The sequence below is a fragment of the Manis javanica genome, chromosome 2 (assembly GCF_040802235.1).
Source record: "Manis javanica isolate MJ-LG chromosome 2, MJ_LKY, whole genome shotgun sequence".
NCBI lineage: Eukaryota > Metazoa > Chordata > Mammalia > Pholidota > Manidae > Manis > Manis javanica.
In genome coordinates, this window is record NC_133157.1 from 86,786,221 (window position 1) to 86,801,602 (window position 15,382).

Genomic DNA, 15,382 nt, shown 5'->3' on the forward strand with positions numbered 1-15,382 from the left:
AATCAAAACTACAATGAGAAGCTGCCTCATGCCCATTAGAGTGCCTACAACTAACAGGACAGAACAAGTGCTGAGGGGGAAATGAAGCCCTCTGTACTGTGGGGATGTAAATGGTGTTCTGGAAATCAATCCAGAATTTTCTCCCAAAGTTAAACACAGAGTTACCGTATGACCTGGCAATTCCACTCCTAGTTGTATACCCAAAAATTAAAAACATGTCCACACAAATCCAGTATATGAATGCTGTCAGCATTATTCACAACAGTTAAGAAGTGGAAACAACCTAACCTGAGTTGTTCATCAACTGAGAAATGGATAAGCCAAATTTGGTGTCTCCTTAACAAAGGAATATTATTCATCACAGCTTTGTCAATAATGAAGGAAAGAAGACTCCTATCAATTTCAAGTAGAGTGCCTCAGTCCTGGGGAGCACATTGCCTGTCTTCTTCTACAGTTAAATCTCTAAATTCTTCACACAAAAGCCTCACACATTGGCAGAGAGACGAGTAACTGTTCAGTCACCCCTGGAGTTCCGTGCCCTTTCTCTCAAGGAGTCAGAGGAATGAGGAACACTGACTTAACTTCTATTCCATCTGACAAAGTTAGCAAAGTGCATTTCTTTACTATTTGGGGGAGAGATGTTGAAATAAGATGAATCTCTTTCAGAAGGACACACATAAACACTCTCCTGCCTGGCCTTGTAGCATTATAGTGGAAGAAGCCTGATTCTGCACCGAGAAGTAGAAGGTGGGCTTCTTGGAAAAACAGAAGGATGCCTCTTCACCCCTGGGATTGTGGGTTGGCCAGTGTATGTCCCCTATGCCCTCTCTTAGTGACTTGTTCCCCTTCCTTGGCCCTGTTGGCTCTTTCTTCAGTGGCTTCAGTTTCCTGGACTCTACCACACCGAAGGCCCGTGTCCTTGCCCCAAACTTCCTGCTTTCCTGGCAGGGTCCAGCAGGAACACAAGGAGAACCAGACAGAGGTACCAGGTGTGGTCAGAGGACAAGAGTCAGTGCAGCCGTGCATGTGTGAGTGTTACGCTCATCAGCTGTGCATGTGTGAGTGTTACGCTCATCAGCCGTGCATGTGTGAGTGTTACGCTCATCTCTGCATCCCTTCCCTGCCTCGATACCACTCCGCTGCCAAAGAACTGGGGCTGGCGGGAGCCATGGGCCCAGCATGCCGGCTCTGCTCACACACAGATGAGGCGGGCTGTTTCTGCAAAAGACTGGTTTCTGCTTCCCCAGCACCCTGCATGGCCAGGTACATCCTAGATTGAAGGCTGCTGCTGACCAGAACTGATGTGGAGGGGGACAATCAGGACAGGGACAGTGTGACACCGTGACCTTTGAAAAACTACTCAGAGAACAGACTTGAGCACAGAGGAGAGGAATTCATCAGGAACTTGGAGGGCTGTGGAGACTTACTCAGAGCAACAAAGATATGGATGAGTGGGTGGAAATCTGGCTGTGACAGATGACACTGAGGAGCCGCTCAGTCCAGGGGCAAGGGTGTTGTTCCTGAAAGCTGGAGTAGGTACAGGACCTTCTCCACAATGGGTGAAAAAGATCTTTGCTCTGAGATGGAGGCTTAAGCAGATGTCATGTGAGGTTCTCTCCAACTAAGATTCTTTGCTTCTGTTTCTTTTGCTTCTATTCAAGACACTTTAAGATTCGATAACTAAACCTTGACTCTTTCCGTCCAAAAATTGTGCTTCTCCTGCATCACTCTCCCATGAAGTGGTCTCATCCTTTTTCCAGCAGAGCCTGATGTTCACACTGACTTGTCTCCCTATCATGGCAGCCAGGCAATAAATCACTTTGTCATCCTGTTGGCAAGCATCTCAGCCACCACCCACCATCCTCTAGTTCCCTAGGGGATCCACCCCATTACAGTTGCCATCCCTTCTCATGTGGGTAGGTAGCCCCTTAACTGCTTCCACCTGTGATCAGAGTCTTGCTTAAACACACGAGGGGCCTCCCAGCTGAGTCCTTCAGCTGTTTCCAGAGCCTCAGATCAATGCCCAGACCTCTAGCTGGCCACCTGGCCTCTGTGGTGTAGCCCCTGCCCAAGTAGGCAGCCCCTGGTTCCTCTCCTCAAACTAAGAATTTCCACAGCAACCATGCTCTCCTGGGTCAGACGCACCATGGCCCTCTGGCATGGCCACACCACTGTTTCTCCTGCTGTTTGCCCTGGTCTGCTGAACTGACTGACCCCCCTCCCTCCCTGTTCAGGTAGCTCTTCCTCCTGAGTCCTGCCCAGTAAAAACGAGGTGCTGCTCCCACATGTTCCCACCACTCCTCTGCAATGCCCACTTCAGTCCATTTGCTAGTCTACAGCAGGCATCAGCAGGTATTTTCTGTAATAATAAAACAATTTAGGACATGAGGGCTATCTTGTCTGTGTTCCAGCTGCTCAACAAGACAGCAAAAGAATGAGTGTGTCTGTACCCTAGGAAAATGGTATTTACAAAATCAAGCTGCAGGCCGATGGCCTGTGGGCTGTGGTATGCTGATCCCTACAGCTAAGCCCCAGAGAACTGGAAGCAGTGGCATTTCAAGCCACGTTCTAAACAACCCATGGGGCTCAGCAGGACGGCTTGGGTGGTGCAAGGCCTGTCCCATTTGCCACTTATCTGAACACAGAAGCTTCTCATTTCCCTTCCTGACACACTGGAATGCTCCAAAATCACACCTGAAGAGATTACATACTTTTTAATAGATTACAAATGACTGGTATACGATAAAAGTAAAGCACACCACAGTTTACCTAAAAATGTTTTGGGATAAGAGTTTTAAAAAAATAAATAAGAACTTTAAGTTTGTAGCAACTAATTTTTTTCTAACTTCTCCTAAGTTTATTTTCTACACTGTAGACCGAGTCACATGACATGAAATCCCAACATCCAAACAGAGTTGGTATAGACACAATTCCTCTGTTCCTGAAGCCTGACCCCTCAAACCCATCACCTTCCCTGTGTCATGGGGGACTTCGGGAGGATACAGTGCCCTGCGCATGAGTCTTCTGTGGCTCAGAAAGGTTTCTTATATTCCCTTCAGATTTCAATCATCTTTTCCTCATCTGCAGTGTTTTGGGCCAGGAGTGCTGCTATGTATCATGAATTATTAACTCCTGTACCTGATGGATGTAAGTTATAAAACCACCTGCATTTTAATAATCAATCTTGGCTTCCCTGAGCACACGTTGACTTGCTCTGGACAGGCCGAGCGGCGGGTGGGCAGGGGGCAGGTGGCTGGGCACAGCGCACAGTGCCTGAAGCGAGCCTGGGAGTGGTGTTTGCTCTGCTGCACTTTTAAGTGAATATATTTCATGGTGCATTGGACATGCAGTTGGTAAGTATGGCCTAAAGGGCTAAGGAAGAATGAACATTTTTTGTAGTGGAGAGAAAGAACATGTTTTTAATATTAAGCCAAAAAACCCATAAAAATGTTCAATTAGTGACTCTATTGGCCATTCAAAGTGCCAAGAGCTATTTTCATACCCACTTACAGTGTCCAATTAATCTCAATTTCTGCTTTACTAACTTAAATTAATATCCCAGATGTTATAGATTGGTATACATTTCTGAAAATTCTTTTGAACTGTGATTGGGAAAATATTTCTATTTTGGTGATACACACACACAGGCATATATGTGCACACACCCATACTTCCATCCTGAATACATTCTTTTCTTTTTCTGCTAAAAGACCTTTATTCACAAAAGGGAAACATGGATTCTTTATGTAAGAGAAATACTGTGATTACATCATCCTTTGTAAGGGAATTCTCTAGGCACTAAAATAACTTTGAGAGTGGCATGAATTAACTGACAAGTAAGTCATGTCCCCTGATTCACCCAACCCACCAAAGGCCAGTCAGTCTCATTGGTGGGGCTGCACCTTACCTCCAAGAGAGTAACACTAGACCCTCTCCCAATTCCAAGATTCAGGATTTTAGAGCTGGCAGCAGTTATGACTTGGAGATGAAGTCACTGTTTATACACCAGAAGAAACTTCATAACTGAAAACTAGGATTGAGATTTTTGACTACATTCTTTGCATCCTTTTTATCCCCAACAAATGAACAGAATGTGAATGTATGAACATGAACATCTATCTGCATTAAAGAAATCACATTCTATCAGTGAGTATATTTCATGTATGGGGAATTTATGGATTTCTAATACATTGCTCAATTCCATTTGTAATTTGTAGTTTATGAAATTCCAATTAATTTTAAATTTGGAATAGATTTATTTCATAACATACTTTGCAAAGTATGAACTTTGAAGAGGTTTATCATGTATGAATGTGTGAGGGTGTCTGGAGTGGGTCTTTATTCAACATAAATGTAATGCACTCCTATTGCAGGAATCTGGGCAGACCACGCACAGGAAAAAAACGAATGTGTTATGTCTAAACCATCTTTTTAGCCAAAATAACTCAGAAATCAGATAGCATGATTTACAAGATAACCTGAGTAAACTTGCAATGCTTAGCAACTTAATATGCTATTGTTTAAAGCTTTTGTTTTCTTATTTTTTACTGAATTTTATTATTTTTTTATTTATCTTGTTATTTATTGAAGCTATAACATTATATTAGCTTCAGGTGTACAACATAATGATTCAGTATTTGTATATTTTGCAAAGTGATCATCACAATAAGTCTAGGTAATATCCAACACCATAAGTTTTTTTTTGTGATGAGCACTTTTAAGATTTACTCTGTCATCAACTTTCAAATATGCAATGCAGTATTAACTACAGTCGCCATACTGTACATTACATCTCCATGACTTATTTACTTTATAACTGCAAGTTTGTACCTTTGACCCCCTTCACCCATTTTGCACACCCTTTGCTCCCACCTCTGGCAACTACCATCTGTTCTGTGTAAAAGTTTTGCTCTTCTTCAATGATTGTCGCAGTGGCAGTACACAGTGACCAGGTTCCCTCCAATCTTTATTGTGTTTACATCACTAGGAACTCCCCAAAGCCTCAACCCTTCCTAAAGGAAGTCTTTTGGTTTTCCCGGTAGGAAAGGGAGTGTGGGGTGAATCCGGCAGACCACATATGACTTTGATCTGCTGGTCCTCAATGACCCATCATCTCTTTAGAATATTCTAATCTGTTTTGTGCAATGGTCGGGTTTTTTTAAACGTACTTACACTTGTTCAGTATTTATACTCAATCAGTAAGTAGAGCAGCATCAATAGTATTCAGTAAAAATAAAGTAGCTCGGGGACATACCCAAGCAAAATAAGTGTGTCTTCAAAGAAATATTATCGTTTGAAAGGAACAATTGTTTAAAGATTGTCATTTCCTGTTTTCAATATAAATATAACTTTTCCCCATGGAAGGGATGTCAGGAACAAGAGAGGCAAGAATTCCGAAGCTCTTTCCCAGCTGTTCATTTGTTTCTAATCTCCTATCAAAAGATTGAAACTAGGCATGCTAAAATGTCATGGGATGGCCTTACCTGTCTGTGAGGCCGCAGGTATCTATCTGGAGGTCACGGAAACTCCCCAGTGCCCCCTGCTGTACGGCAATGGGATCCACAGCTTTGTCCCCAATGGAGATGAGCCTTAGGCAGCCCTGGAATCCTCCCAGGGGATGCCCACATCCAGAGCGGAGGCTATTGTCAGGACAGCCTGAACACAGACACAAGCATAGGGGAAAAGCCAGCAACTGTTACACAGTACTTCTTACATGCACGCCTACAGCCTACCCATTTGAAGACACCTGAGGATTAGACACCGTTTGGGAAGGTCATGCTTTGCACTAGTGGGGTGGAGGACTGAGGATACCAGAGCTGCTGGTTTTCGTTAAAGAACAAAAATAACTAGAGCCAGGCTTATGGAGAGATGAGAGGAAGAAAGACGGAAAATCCTACTAAGAGCGTTGTGGCACATGTAATTAAAGCAAGGCTTGATTTCTCTTTTCAAAATGTACATAAGAAATCACTTTTCTTAGCATGATTTTAAACTAGATGAACTAAAGGACATGTGAAAGTAGAATCAGGGAAAAAATTACAGGCATAATAGGACTTGGTAAATTTAAAATGCTTGAAAAATACTTTTAAATTGAAAATTGACCCAGATACTTGCTCTCCATGCATCTAAAAATAATGTTAAATAGCTACTGTGTGTGTGTGTGTGTGTGTGTGTGTGTGTATGTATGTGTGTGTGTGTGTGTGTGTGTGTGTGTGTACGTACAGGCATACTGTAAAACAATTTTTGATAACTGGTTGAAGAAATCTAAGAACAATTTACATTTACTTTTCTACTTTTTTAAACTAGGCACCTTTGTGAATACATTTCAACATTAACACAAACACACAAAATGAACAAGTATCTCAATGATACAGCATTGCAAATCATGGAGAAAAAACAGCATCATAGAATATTACATGAAAAAATAAACAGGTTTTGGTTATTTTCAGTTATGAGTTAAATTTTACAAGTTCTGCAGCAGCCATGAATTGGTTGGCTACAAATTACTACTAAATTAATTAAACAAGACCATTAGACCAAAGTAGCTGTAATGCTGTGGCAGCCTTTGAAAGCAAACCAGACTCAGGCCTGTAAATGCCTCAAGGTTACAAAACTGAAACCTCAGGTCAGCCAATCACAAGCAGCCAATAAGCTTTAAGCTACAATCGGTCATTTCCTTTCTTTGCTTCCCCCCCTTCTCTATAGAACTCTTTCCCCAGTTCCTGTTGGTGGAGCACCAGAACCACTTCCTGCTTGGTTTTGCCCAATTCAAATGGATTGTTGCTCAAATAAACTTTTACCACTTTTAATATGCCCCAGTTTATCTTTTAAAATTACAAATCACAATTCCTACATAGTGGTTTTATTTTATCCCACTGGGTTTCCCAAGAAAACAATGCTATCATAACAATTATGAGCAAAGACATGGCTTTGAAATGAAAAAGCAAGATTGGATAGAGTGCCACCTCCTTCCCCACGAGGGGGCCCACCAGTGTATTAAGTGTGCCCCCACTCTCTACTGAGTTGCACTCTAAATGAATCACAGATTCTTGGATGTGAGTGCTGCAAAATTCACAATGAAAAAGAGGAAAGTGAAGATGAAGGAAGGACTATGCTGTCATTGTGAATGCTTCTGTAAAGGCAATGATTCGAGGGAATCTGTTGTATAGCACCCAATCCCCATGGCCCCCGCCTTTTCAGGACCGAGGGTGCAGACCCCCTGAAGAACTGCCCTGGCTGAGGGGAGCTGACCCTCGAGGATAAGGCTGTGCCCAGGGAGGCAGCAGGGTGATGCTTCGCTGAAGGGCATCCCTGTGCTTCAGAGGCTCCAGTGCAATCTCCAAGGCTCCTCAACTTGTCCTTCTGCTCGCTCCAGCTGCTCTCCAGCATCAGGGGTTGTGCCTAAGAATCAACTCACTAAACCACTGCACGCTAATCTGCACAGAGGCGACTACTTGGGGGCAGGACACAATCACCAGACATGATGTAATTGAATGTGGTATTTTCATACGAAAACACAAAAGCAGCACATTTTAAATGAATATTGTTTTAATTCCAAAAAATTGTTAAGTAAATTTTATGCTTCATGTGAAATGTAACTGTTTTACTCACTCATTCTTTGCCCTATAAAATTGTTTCATTCCTATTGTTTTAATTCCAAAAAATTGTTAAGTAAATTTTATGCTTCATGTGAAATGTAACTGTTCTACTCACTCATTCTTTGCACTATAAAATTATGTTTCATTCCTATTGTTTTAATTCCAAAAAACTGTTAAGTAAATTTTATGCTTCATGTGAAATGTAACTGTTTTACTCACTCATTCTTTGCCCTATAAAATTATGTTTCATTCCTATTGTTTTAATTCCAAAAAATTGTTAAGTAAATTTTATGCTTCATGTGAAATGTAATTGTTTTATTCACTCATTCTTTGCCCTATAAAATTATGTTTCATTCCTATTGTTTTAATTCCAAAAAACTGTTAAGTAAATTTTATGCTTCATGTGAAATGTAACTGTTTTACTCACTCATTCTTTGCCCTATAAAATTATGTTTCATTCCTATCATTTCCACAAGAACTGCTTTTTTTCAACTTGTTACATACAATGTCTTAATTATTCATCTCTTTGCTTTGGATTTTCCAATCACTTAAATATTTACAGTCTGGGATTTTAGGTTATTTTATGAGGGTCTTATTTTTTAAATCAAATGGAATAAATAATTTTATAAAGCAAAGACTTTACTTATTATACATATGGTTTTTCATTCATCTCTCTTTGAACTTCTGTGGTAAAATCACTGGACTACTTTTCAAAGACCAGGAACAGAAGATGAAGTTACATCTTTTTCCTGGGTAAGGGATGCTAGCTCTCTACCTACAAATTTTCATAAAATGCACACAGTTTATCTTTTCTTTCGGTGACTGAAGCCTTAATGTTTTCTATTCATGATAAATAAAATCCACAACAAGGCAAGGCCTACATCAGCTTAAAAAACCATTGCTAGGCACAATAAAGCCTCATAAATTAACCTGAAAGAGACTCTGATACTTCAAATTTAATGTTACATCACAAAGAACTGCTTAGCTCTACAGCATTCCTTTCCCATTTTCTTGTTGTATGTGAAAATGTACACATTTCAATTTGTCAAAGAATTTCTGAAGGGCTGGATACATTTGGAAGAAACTCTGTATACCTTTTTCTATCTGTGGGTGATTTCTACTCACAGCACCTGGCGACCAAGAACATTAGGATGAAGAGGATGGGGAGGAATGTTAAGTCAATGAAGTTTTGTGGAATCACCATTACTCTTTTTCTGCTTCCCTTTTTAAAGATTAAAAGCCTCAAACTCATCCAAAATACAAGGCAGTACTTCTCTACCTATTTCTGTTAGGAACAAAATTAAACCAATCCAGCAGTCACAAGGAAACCTTTCTGAAGCTGGAACTTTAAGAAGGAAAGTTCAAACGGCAAAGTGCTTTATTTCGCCAACTATGAGAGACGTCAAGAAGCAAAGGGTGCCACGTCCCAAGACAACTCAGGACAGGAGCCATTCATTCGGCCATGCACAAGACTATCCAAAACCTGGATGGCAGGCAGAGGCCATCCCCTGAGGACCTGACTCGAGAAGGAGTGCCAGGGGACAGGGAATACTTTGCTGACTCTGTGAAACACAGCCATCTGAAGAAACTGAGGGTTCAACCACCTCTGGGGATGACAGAATTCATCACTTTATGTCCCTTCCAAAATGGTCATCAGGTGAAACCTCACTACAGAGCTATCATAGGTTCTCTGGCCTCCTACCATTTCACACAAGGACACTCGAAGGTTCTGAGCATAATTTAATATATTCCCCAACTCTGCAGTACATGTATGCTATTGGAGAGCACAAAGATTCCCTAAAACTTAATTTAAAGGAGAACAGCCTTCCAAAAACTGAAGGAACAAAACAGCAGCAGACTCACAGAACCCAAGAATGGACTAACAGTTGCCAAAGGGAAAGGGACTGGGGAGGGTGGATGGGAAGGGAGGGATAAGGGGAGTCAGAGGCATTACGATTAGCACACATAGTGTGGGGCTTGGGGGGCACGGGGAAGGCAGTATAGCCCAGAGAAGACAAGAAGTGTCTATAGCATCTTACTATGCTGATGGACAGTGACTATAATGGGGTACGTGGTGGGAATTTGATCATGCAGGGAATCTAGTAATCACAATGTAGTTCATGTGATTCTATATTAACGATACCAAAAAAAAAAGAGAACAGCTTTCTATGGCTGTCAAGAGCCAGCCCCAAAGATCTGTGTGCAGTGCTCTGCAGTGAAACTGCCATTGGAAGAACAATTTACAAAAAGCTCAGATGGAGAAAAGTCAGAAAAGGGGGAAGGGATACTGTCTTACCAATGGGTTACATCCCCAAGCAAGTTCACTATGGATTCAATGTGACCAATGAAAATGACAGTAGAACTTTCTTGGGGTGAAAGGGTTTATTAAGCGGCTCATTCTCCTGGCAGTAGGTCGAGCACTAGTGTCTCTGTCTCCGGCCAGAGCACTGGGCCAAGCTCTCTATATAGCGCAATAATAGCTTATTGCCTAAAGATGTGGAAGCAGTAGCCTAGCAACAGGCAAGTTACATCATCAAGTGGTTTAAGTTCAGAGAGGATCCTGGCCATAGGAATCCCAAATTCCCCACACTCTACCCCTCCAGGATTTTCGTCTTACAATCTACACTCTCTCAATCTTCTGCAACAGTCCCAGTGCAAGAAAGCTGGAGCACTGTAACCAGATTCCACAACAGCAGCAGATAATAACAACAGCTTAGAGATAATAACACAAATTATGACAAAATAGGATTTTAAACAAAAATTATAATAATCCTCAAGCCAGAGGAGGTTCCCAATCCACAAAGACCTTAGGGGTGATAGCACATGATTTAATGCCACCAACATAGGCAGATATTGTCCTTCAGGTAGGATGCATGCAAGAGAGTGGTCCTGTGATAGGACTGAAGCAGGAAGGGGGTCCCTTCCAGGTCTAGTATACCATACTTTTACTCCTCTCTCCATGGGGGTTACTAAGGGGTCTATATATAGTGCTACTGGAGGTGCATGCACTGGCCATAATGATAAAACAGAACTCCCTGGGAAGATGCTCCTACCTTCTGGCTGTTCAGGATATACTGCTGTGATCTTTGGGGTCACTGCTGTTATTCCAGGAATACACAGAAGGCCAGCTTCCAGGCCTTGTCTCCAAGGTGCCAGGAGAGCCAGCCATTGTTGGTCTATGTGTCGAAAGGTCCAAGGCCATGTCCACTGAATGGGGTCTCCAGGGTTTAGTGCAGTCAGTGCTGGCAGCAAGGTATTATTTTGATGGCCGAACCTCAGCTAAAACGATTCTTCCTGGGTTTGTATTTGCAGTTGTATGGGGGTGGCAGCAATATGTGTTAACATGTCTATGGAGCTCAGGGCTCCCTTTCAGGGTTTCTCATTTAAACGCCACAGCACAGTCTATAAGCAGGCTGACCGTCCCCACAGACTATTGGTATCAGACTTTAGTCCGGATTTGAACAAGCCACTGTGCCTCTCTATCACGCCAACTGTGGTAAGATTGTATGGCACATGAAACTTCATTTGATTCCCAACTGTTGCACCCATTCTTGCAGTGCATGTCCAGTAAAATGGGTGCCCTGATCCCTCTGAATTACCTGTGTTTGGCCACAGGCAGCAAAGAGATGCTCCAGGCCTCTTTTGGTCATCTGCTGGTCTGCACAACAGGTAGGAAAAGCAACCAGAAGTTCAGTACCTGTGTCCACACAAGTCATGGAATACTTATATCCTTCTGACACAGGTGGAGGCCCAGTATAGTCTACCTGCCACCTGATGAAGGATATTGCCCCTTACCTATTGTCCCATGTTGCTGTGGAACTCAGTGTAAGTCCCTTTTAGAGCATATGACACACTCCTGCCAGGTTCTACTAACTTCTTCAAAGGTCAAAGGCAAGCCCCGACAGGCTATAGCCCACATTGTCTTTTGCCCCACATGCAACAAATGCTGATGTAACCACTGGGCTACATCAGAGGCAGGTTTTGCTTCTAATCAACATACCTGGACCAATTTATTTGCTTCATCATTTCCTGAGGATGCCAGAGGCAAATGACCTTTCACATGGTATATTATTTTAGTCTGACCACAGGCCCATAAGTCTTGACACAATCCTTGCCCCCAAAGGGGTCAGTGACCAACCAGCCAGTTGGCATGGTACCAAGTTGGTAGGCACAGGGTCAAGCCCCAATAGACAGCCCAGCTGTCAGTGCAGACAACTATAGGGAAGGGTTCCTGGCTGATCACAAGCCACACTGCCCATAACTCTGCCCATTGGTTGCTCTTCCCCTCACCATCTTCCATCCGTATTGTCTCAGCCTTAGGATGGAAAGCTATGGCCCTTCAATTTGGGGGCTGCCTTGGTTAGAGCCATCTGTGTACCATGCATCATCAGGTATAGGGGCTCTTTCCTCCCAACAGAGACTCTCTGCTACTAATGGTTCAAAATCAAATTCTTCCTGCTTTTCACTAGTATATGTCACTGGCCTCAATAAGCACTGTAGTTCTTCACCCAAGGGGCTACTAGAGAGGGCACTATGCTGCTGTAGGTAAGCACCCCACTTGGCCAGTGTGGGCAATTGTGCCACAACACTCCTTGGTTTTTGGGTCCAGTCTCGTACCCACCCCAAGATGGGATAGGTGGTTATTACCTTTAACAGAGCCATTCCAGTAATGGGTTCTGTAACTAGCAAGGCATGATACATGGCAGCCAGTTGTGTATCAAAGTGTATCATACCTCTGCCCCTTTCCAGAGTTGTGACCAGAATCCAATAGTTTGGCTAGTTCATTCAAGCAGCTGCCAGAGACCCCAGCCATAACCATCTTCAGTGATATGAACATCCACCTCACAGGGCCTTCATGGGTCTATCACACTCAATGCCTGCACGGCCTTTACTGCCCGTTTTGCTATAGTAAAGGCAGATGCACATGTCTTATCCCAGTACCACCTGACACCCTTTTGTACCAACCAGTATAAAGGCTTCAGAATTTGTGCCAAGTGCAGGATAAACACTCTCCAGTAGCGTAGAAGACCCAGAAACTCCTGTAACAATGCTATTATTGTAGGGGTAGGAAAGACCTGGACCTTATCTATAACTGCTTCTGGTATAACTTTGGTCTTACCCGAATAGACAACCCCCAAGAATTTGACAGACAAACGAGGTCCCTGAACCTTGGTACTGTTCACAGCCCATCTTTTCTCCTGTATATGTTGCAGCAGTCTAGGTGCTGCACCTTCTAGATCTGAAAGAGAATTGGGCATGAGCATGACATCATCCATATAATGGTACAGCCACACCGTTGGTGGTTTCTCCCATGTAGCCAAGTCCTGGGCTACAAGTCCATGACAGATGGTGGGGCTGTGGAGGTATCCCTATGGAAGGACAGTGAAATTCCATTGCCATCCTTCCCACATGAAGGCAAACTGTTCCTCACTTTCCTGCTCAATGTCGATGGAAAAGAAGGCATTAGCAATATCTACCACGTAATGGTATGTTCCTAGTTTGTGGCTGAGGGTGTCCATCAGGTCTGTAATAGAGGGGACATCAGCATGCATAGGGGGTATGACCTTATTCAGTTCTCTATAATCCACAGTCATACGCCAGGAGCCATCTGGCTTTTTTACTGGCCACACCAGGGAATTCAAAGGACTATGGGGGGCCTTTATAATACCCACCTTTTCCAGCTCCTGGAGAGTTTTTCCAATCTCTTTATGCCCTCCAGGCAGTTTGTTTTATTTGGTATTAGTCACCCGTTGAGGCACAGGCAAAGCTATGGGCAGGTGCCTAGCATGTCCCCTCAGAACTGCCTTCACCACAAGTACTCTCAGTCTGAACTCACCTGCAGTGGTCTGCAACCACAGACCCTGCAGGATATCAATATCAGAAATATACTCAGGGATAGGAGATATATACATGGTATACTCTTTCGGGGGTAGATACCCTATTCCCAAAGGGATTTTGGCTTGTTTCACTCTGATAGCCTAACCCCCATATCTATCTATGATAGTGGGGTTCCTGGGGAACAGCTCAGGGTTACCATGAATCAGTGAACATTCAGCCCCTGTGTCCAGCAGAGCCAGGACACATTGCATGTTCACCAGGGACCAATGGATAGCTATTTCAACATGTGGCCTCCAGTGCTCCCCTGGTCCCTCAAGGCAGGTACCTCGACCTTCCCCTCTGTTGAACAGTGTTCCCCAATCATCTTCCTGTATGGGTTCAAGTGAGGTTGGCTCGCTCTCCAGCAGGACGTCTTGCAAACACACAGGCAAGACTTGTGGCTCTGTCTGTGACCTCCGCCTCTTTGGTCTTAATGGCTAGAACTGTGCTCTGGTTTCAGTTGTTGCCATAGCTCTAGTAAGATCCTATTTGACTTCCTGTCTAATTTCCTTCTGTCTGCTCTTGCCTGTATGAAATCAACCCACATCTGGTTCCTGGTAACCTTCACGGGGCCCTTTAAATTCTTCTTGTGAGTAGCAGACCGTATTTCTTTCCATGTTCTCATTGCTCCAGCCTCTCCTAAGTCTGCTACTGTATGTGTAACCTCCCTTATGGGCTACCCTAAGTGAGGGGCAGGAATGGCCACTAGAAACCCAAAGAGGGATGTGGGAGCCATTTGAAGCACAATATTTCTCATCCTGATAGTGAAAAGCTCTTCTTCTGGGCCATGATTCTCTAGGCTATAGATGGCATTTCTTATGCCTAGCTACCATAACACCTGTTGGAGCTCAGCATATGCCTGCCATCTAGCAGGGAAGGATGGTAGATCACCCTGACTGGGCCACACAGCACAAAGTGCAGCCATAAGCCAATCAAGGAGTCAGTGATTTGCTGGGGTCTGATGTGCACTTTGTAACTGCTGCCTCAAGGGGGGCTGAACCATCAGGGAAGCCAGCTCTCCCATCCCTGATCCAGACAGAACAACTCCATCCAGTCCTAAGTCCCACAGATGCAGGAGCCAAGCTGATATTGTCTCTGAGCACCTCGGCCTAAACCGGGAGCCCAAATTCACCAGCTCAGCCTGAGTATATGGGCAGAGCATAGAGTGCTCCACGACCTGGGGAGGGGGCTGTGCCTCTCCTTGGGGAATTCTGGCTGCTGGGTCTTTATTTTCTTTATAACTGCTGGGCTTGCTTTCAGTAAAGGAGGGGTCAGTGACCCTGGCACCACCCCTTCATCCTTCCCCTGCTCCTCCATTTCCAGGACTGATGGGACCTTTCTCTCCCCTTCCCCGAGTGCCTCCTCTGCTACATCGTCTGCCTGTCCTACAGTGCCTCACAGCAATGCTAGCTCAGTTTTCAGCAGCTCTCTTACTTCACCTCAATGCTTAGCAGCTGGCATTCTCATGCCACCCCCGCCTGTGTTTCCCTCAGGAGTTCATCTTTTTCCTTTATGGCCTTTTCCTCCTTCAGAGCACCAGGCAGTGCTGCCGTCTCATTCTGTAAGGAATCTTTGACCTTTTCAACGCACCTTGCTGCCAGTGTTCTTGTGCTGCCTCCTCTTGCATCAATGCCATTTCCTTCTTCAGGGAATCTACAGCAGTTTGCAGTTTGCGTTCTTGTGCCACCATTTTTTGGGTCCTTTTCAAGAGCATGTCCTTCTCTTCTGTAGACTTTTTTAATACTGTGAGAAGCAGCCAACCCCCAGTCCCTGCTGCCTCACAGGCACTCTGTCCACTCTGTCTCTCAAAAGACCTACTTACTAAACCAAGGGCCACCCCTACTGCCTCAGGTATCACCTCCACTTGCCTCCAGTCCTGGGGTGGGGCCCAGCCCTCTAGGAGGCAAGCT

The 15,382-nt window shown here is 44.0% G+C and overlaps 1 protein-coding gene across 7 annotated transcripts in view; it reads right to left on the bottom strand.

Annotated features, from left to right (window-relative positions):
• LOC108394005 (contactin-associated protein-like 3) overlaps positions 1 to 15,382 on the bottom strand; it is a 237,818-nt gene that overhangs the window by 79,119 nt on the left and 143,317 nt on the right. For 4 of the 7 annotated variants that reach the window (XM_073228834.1, XM_073228838.1, XM_073228836.1 and 1 more), the window contains exon 10: positions 5,484 to 5,655. The exons of the other annotated variants lie outside the window; for them this stretch is intronic. In XM_073228834.1, coding sequence (XP_073084935.1) covers positions 5,484 to 5,655 — 172 coding nt within the window. The remainder of the gene's footprint in view (positions 1 to 5,483; positions 5,656 to 15,382) is intronic. 7 annotated transcript variants of the gene reach the window in all.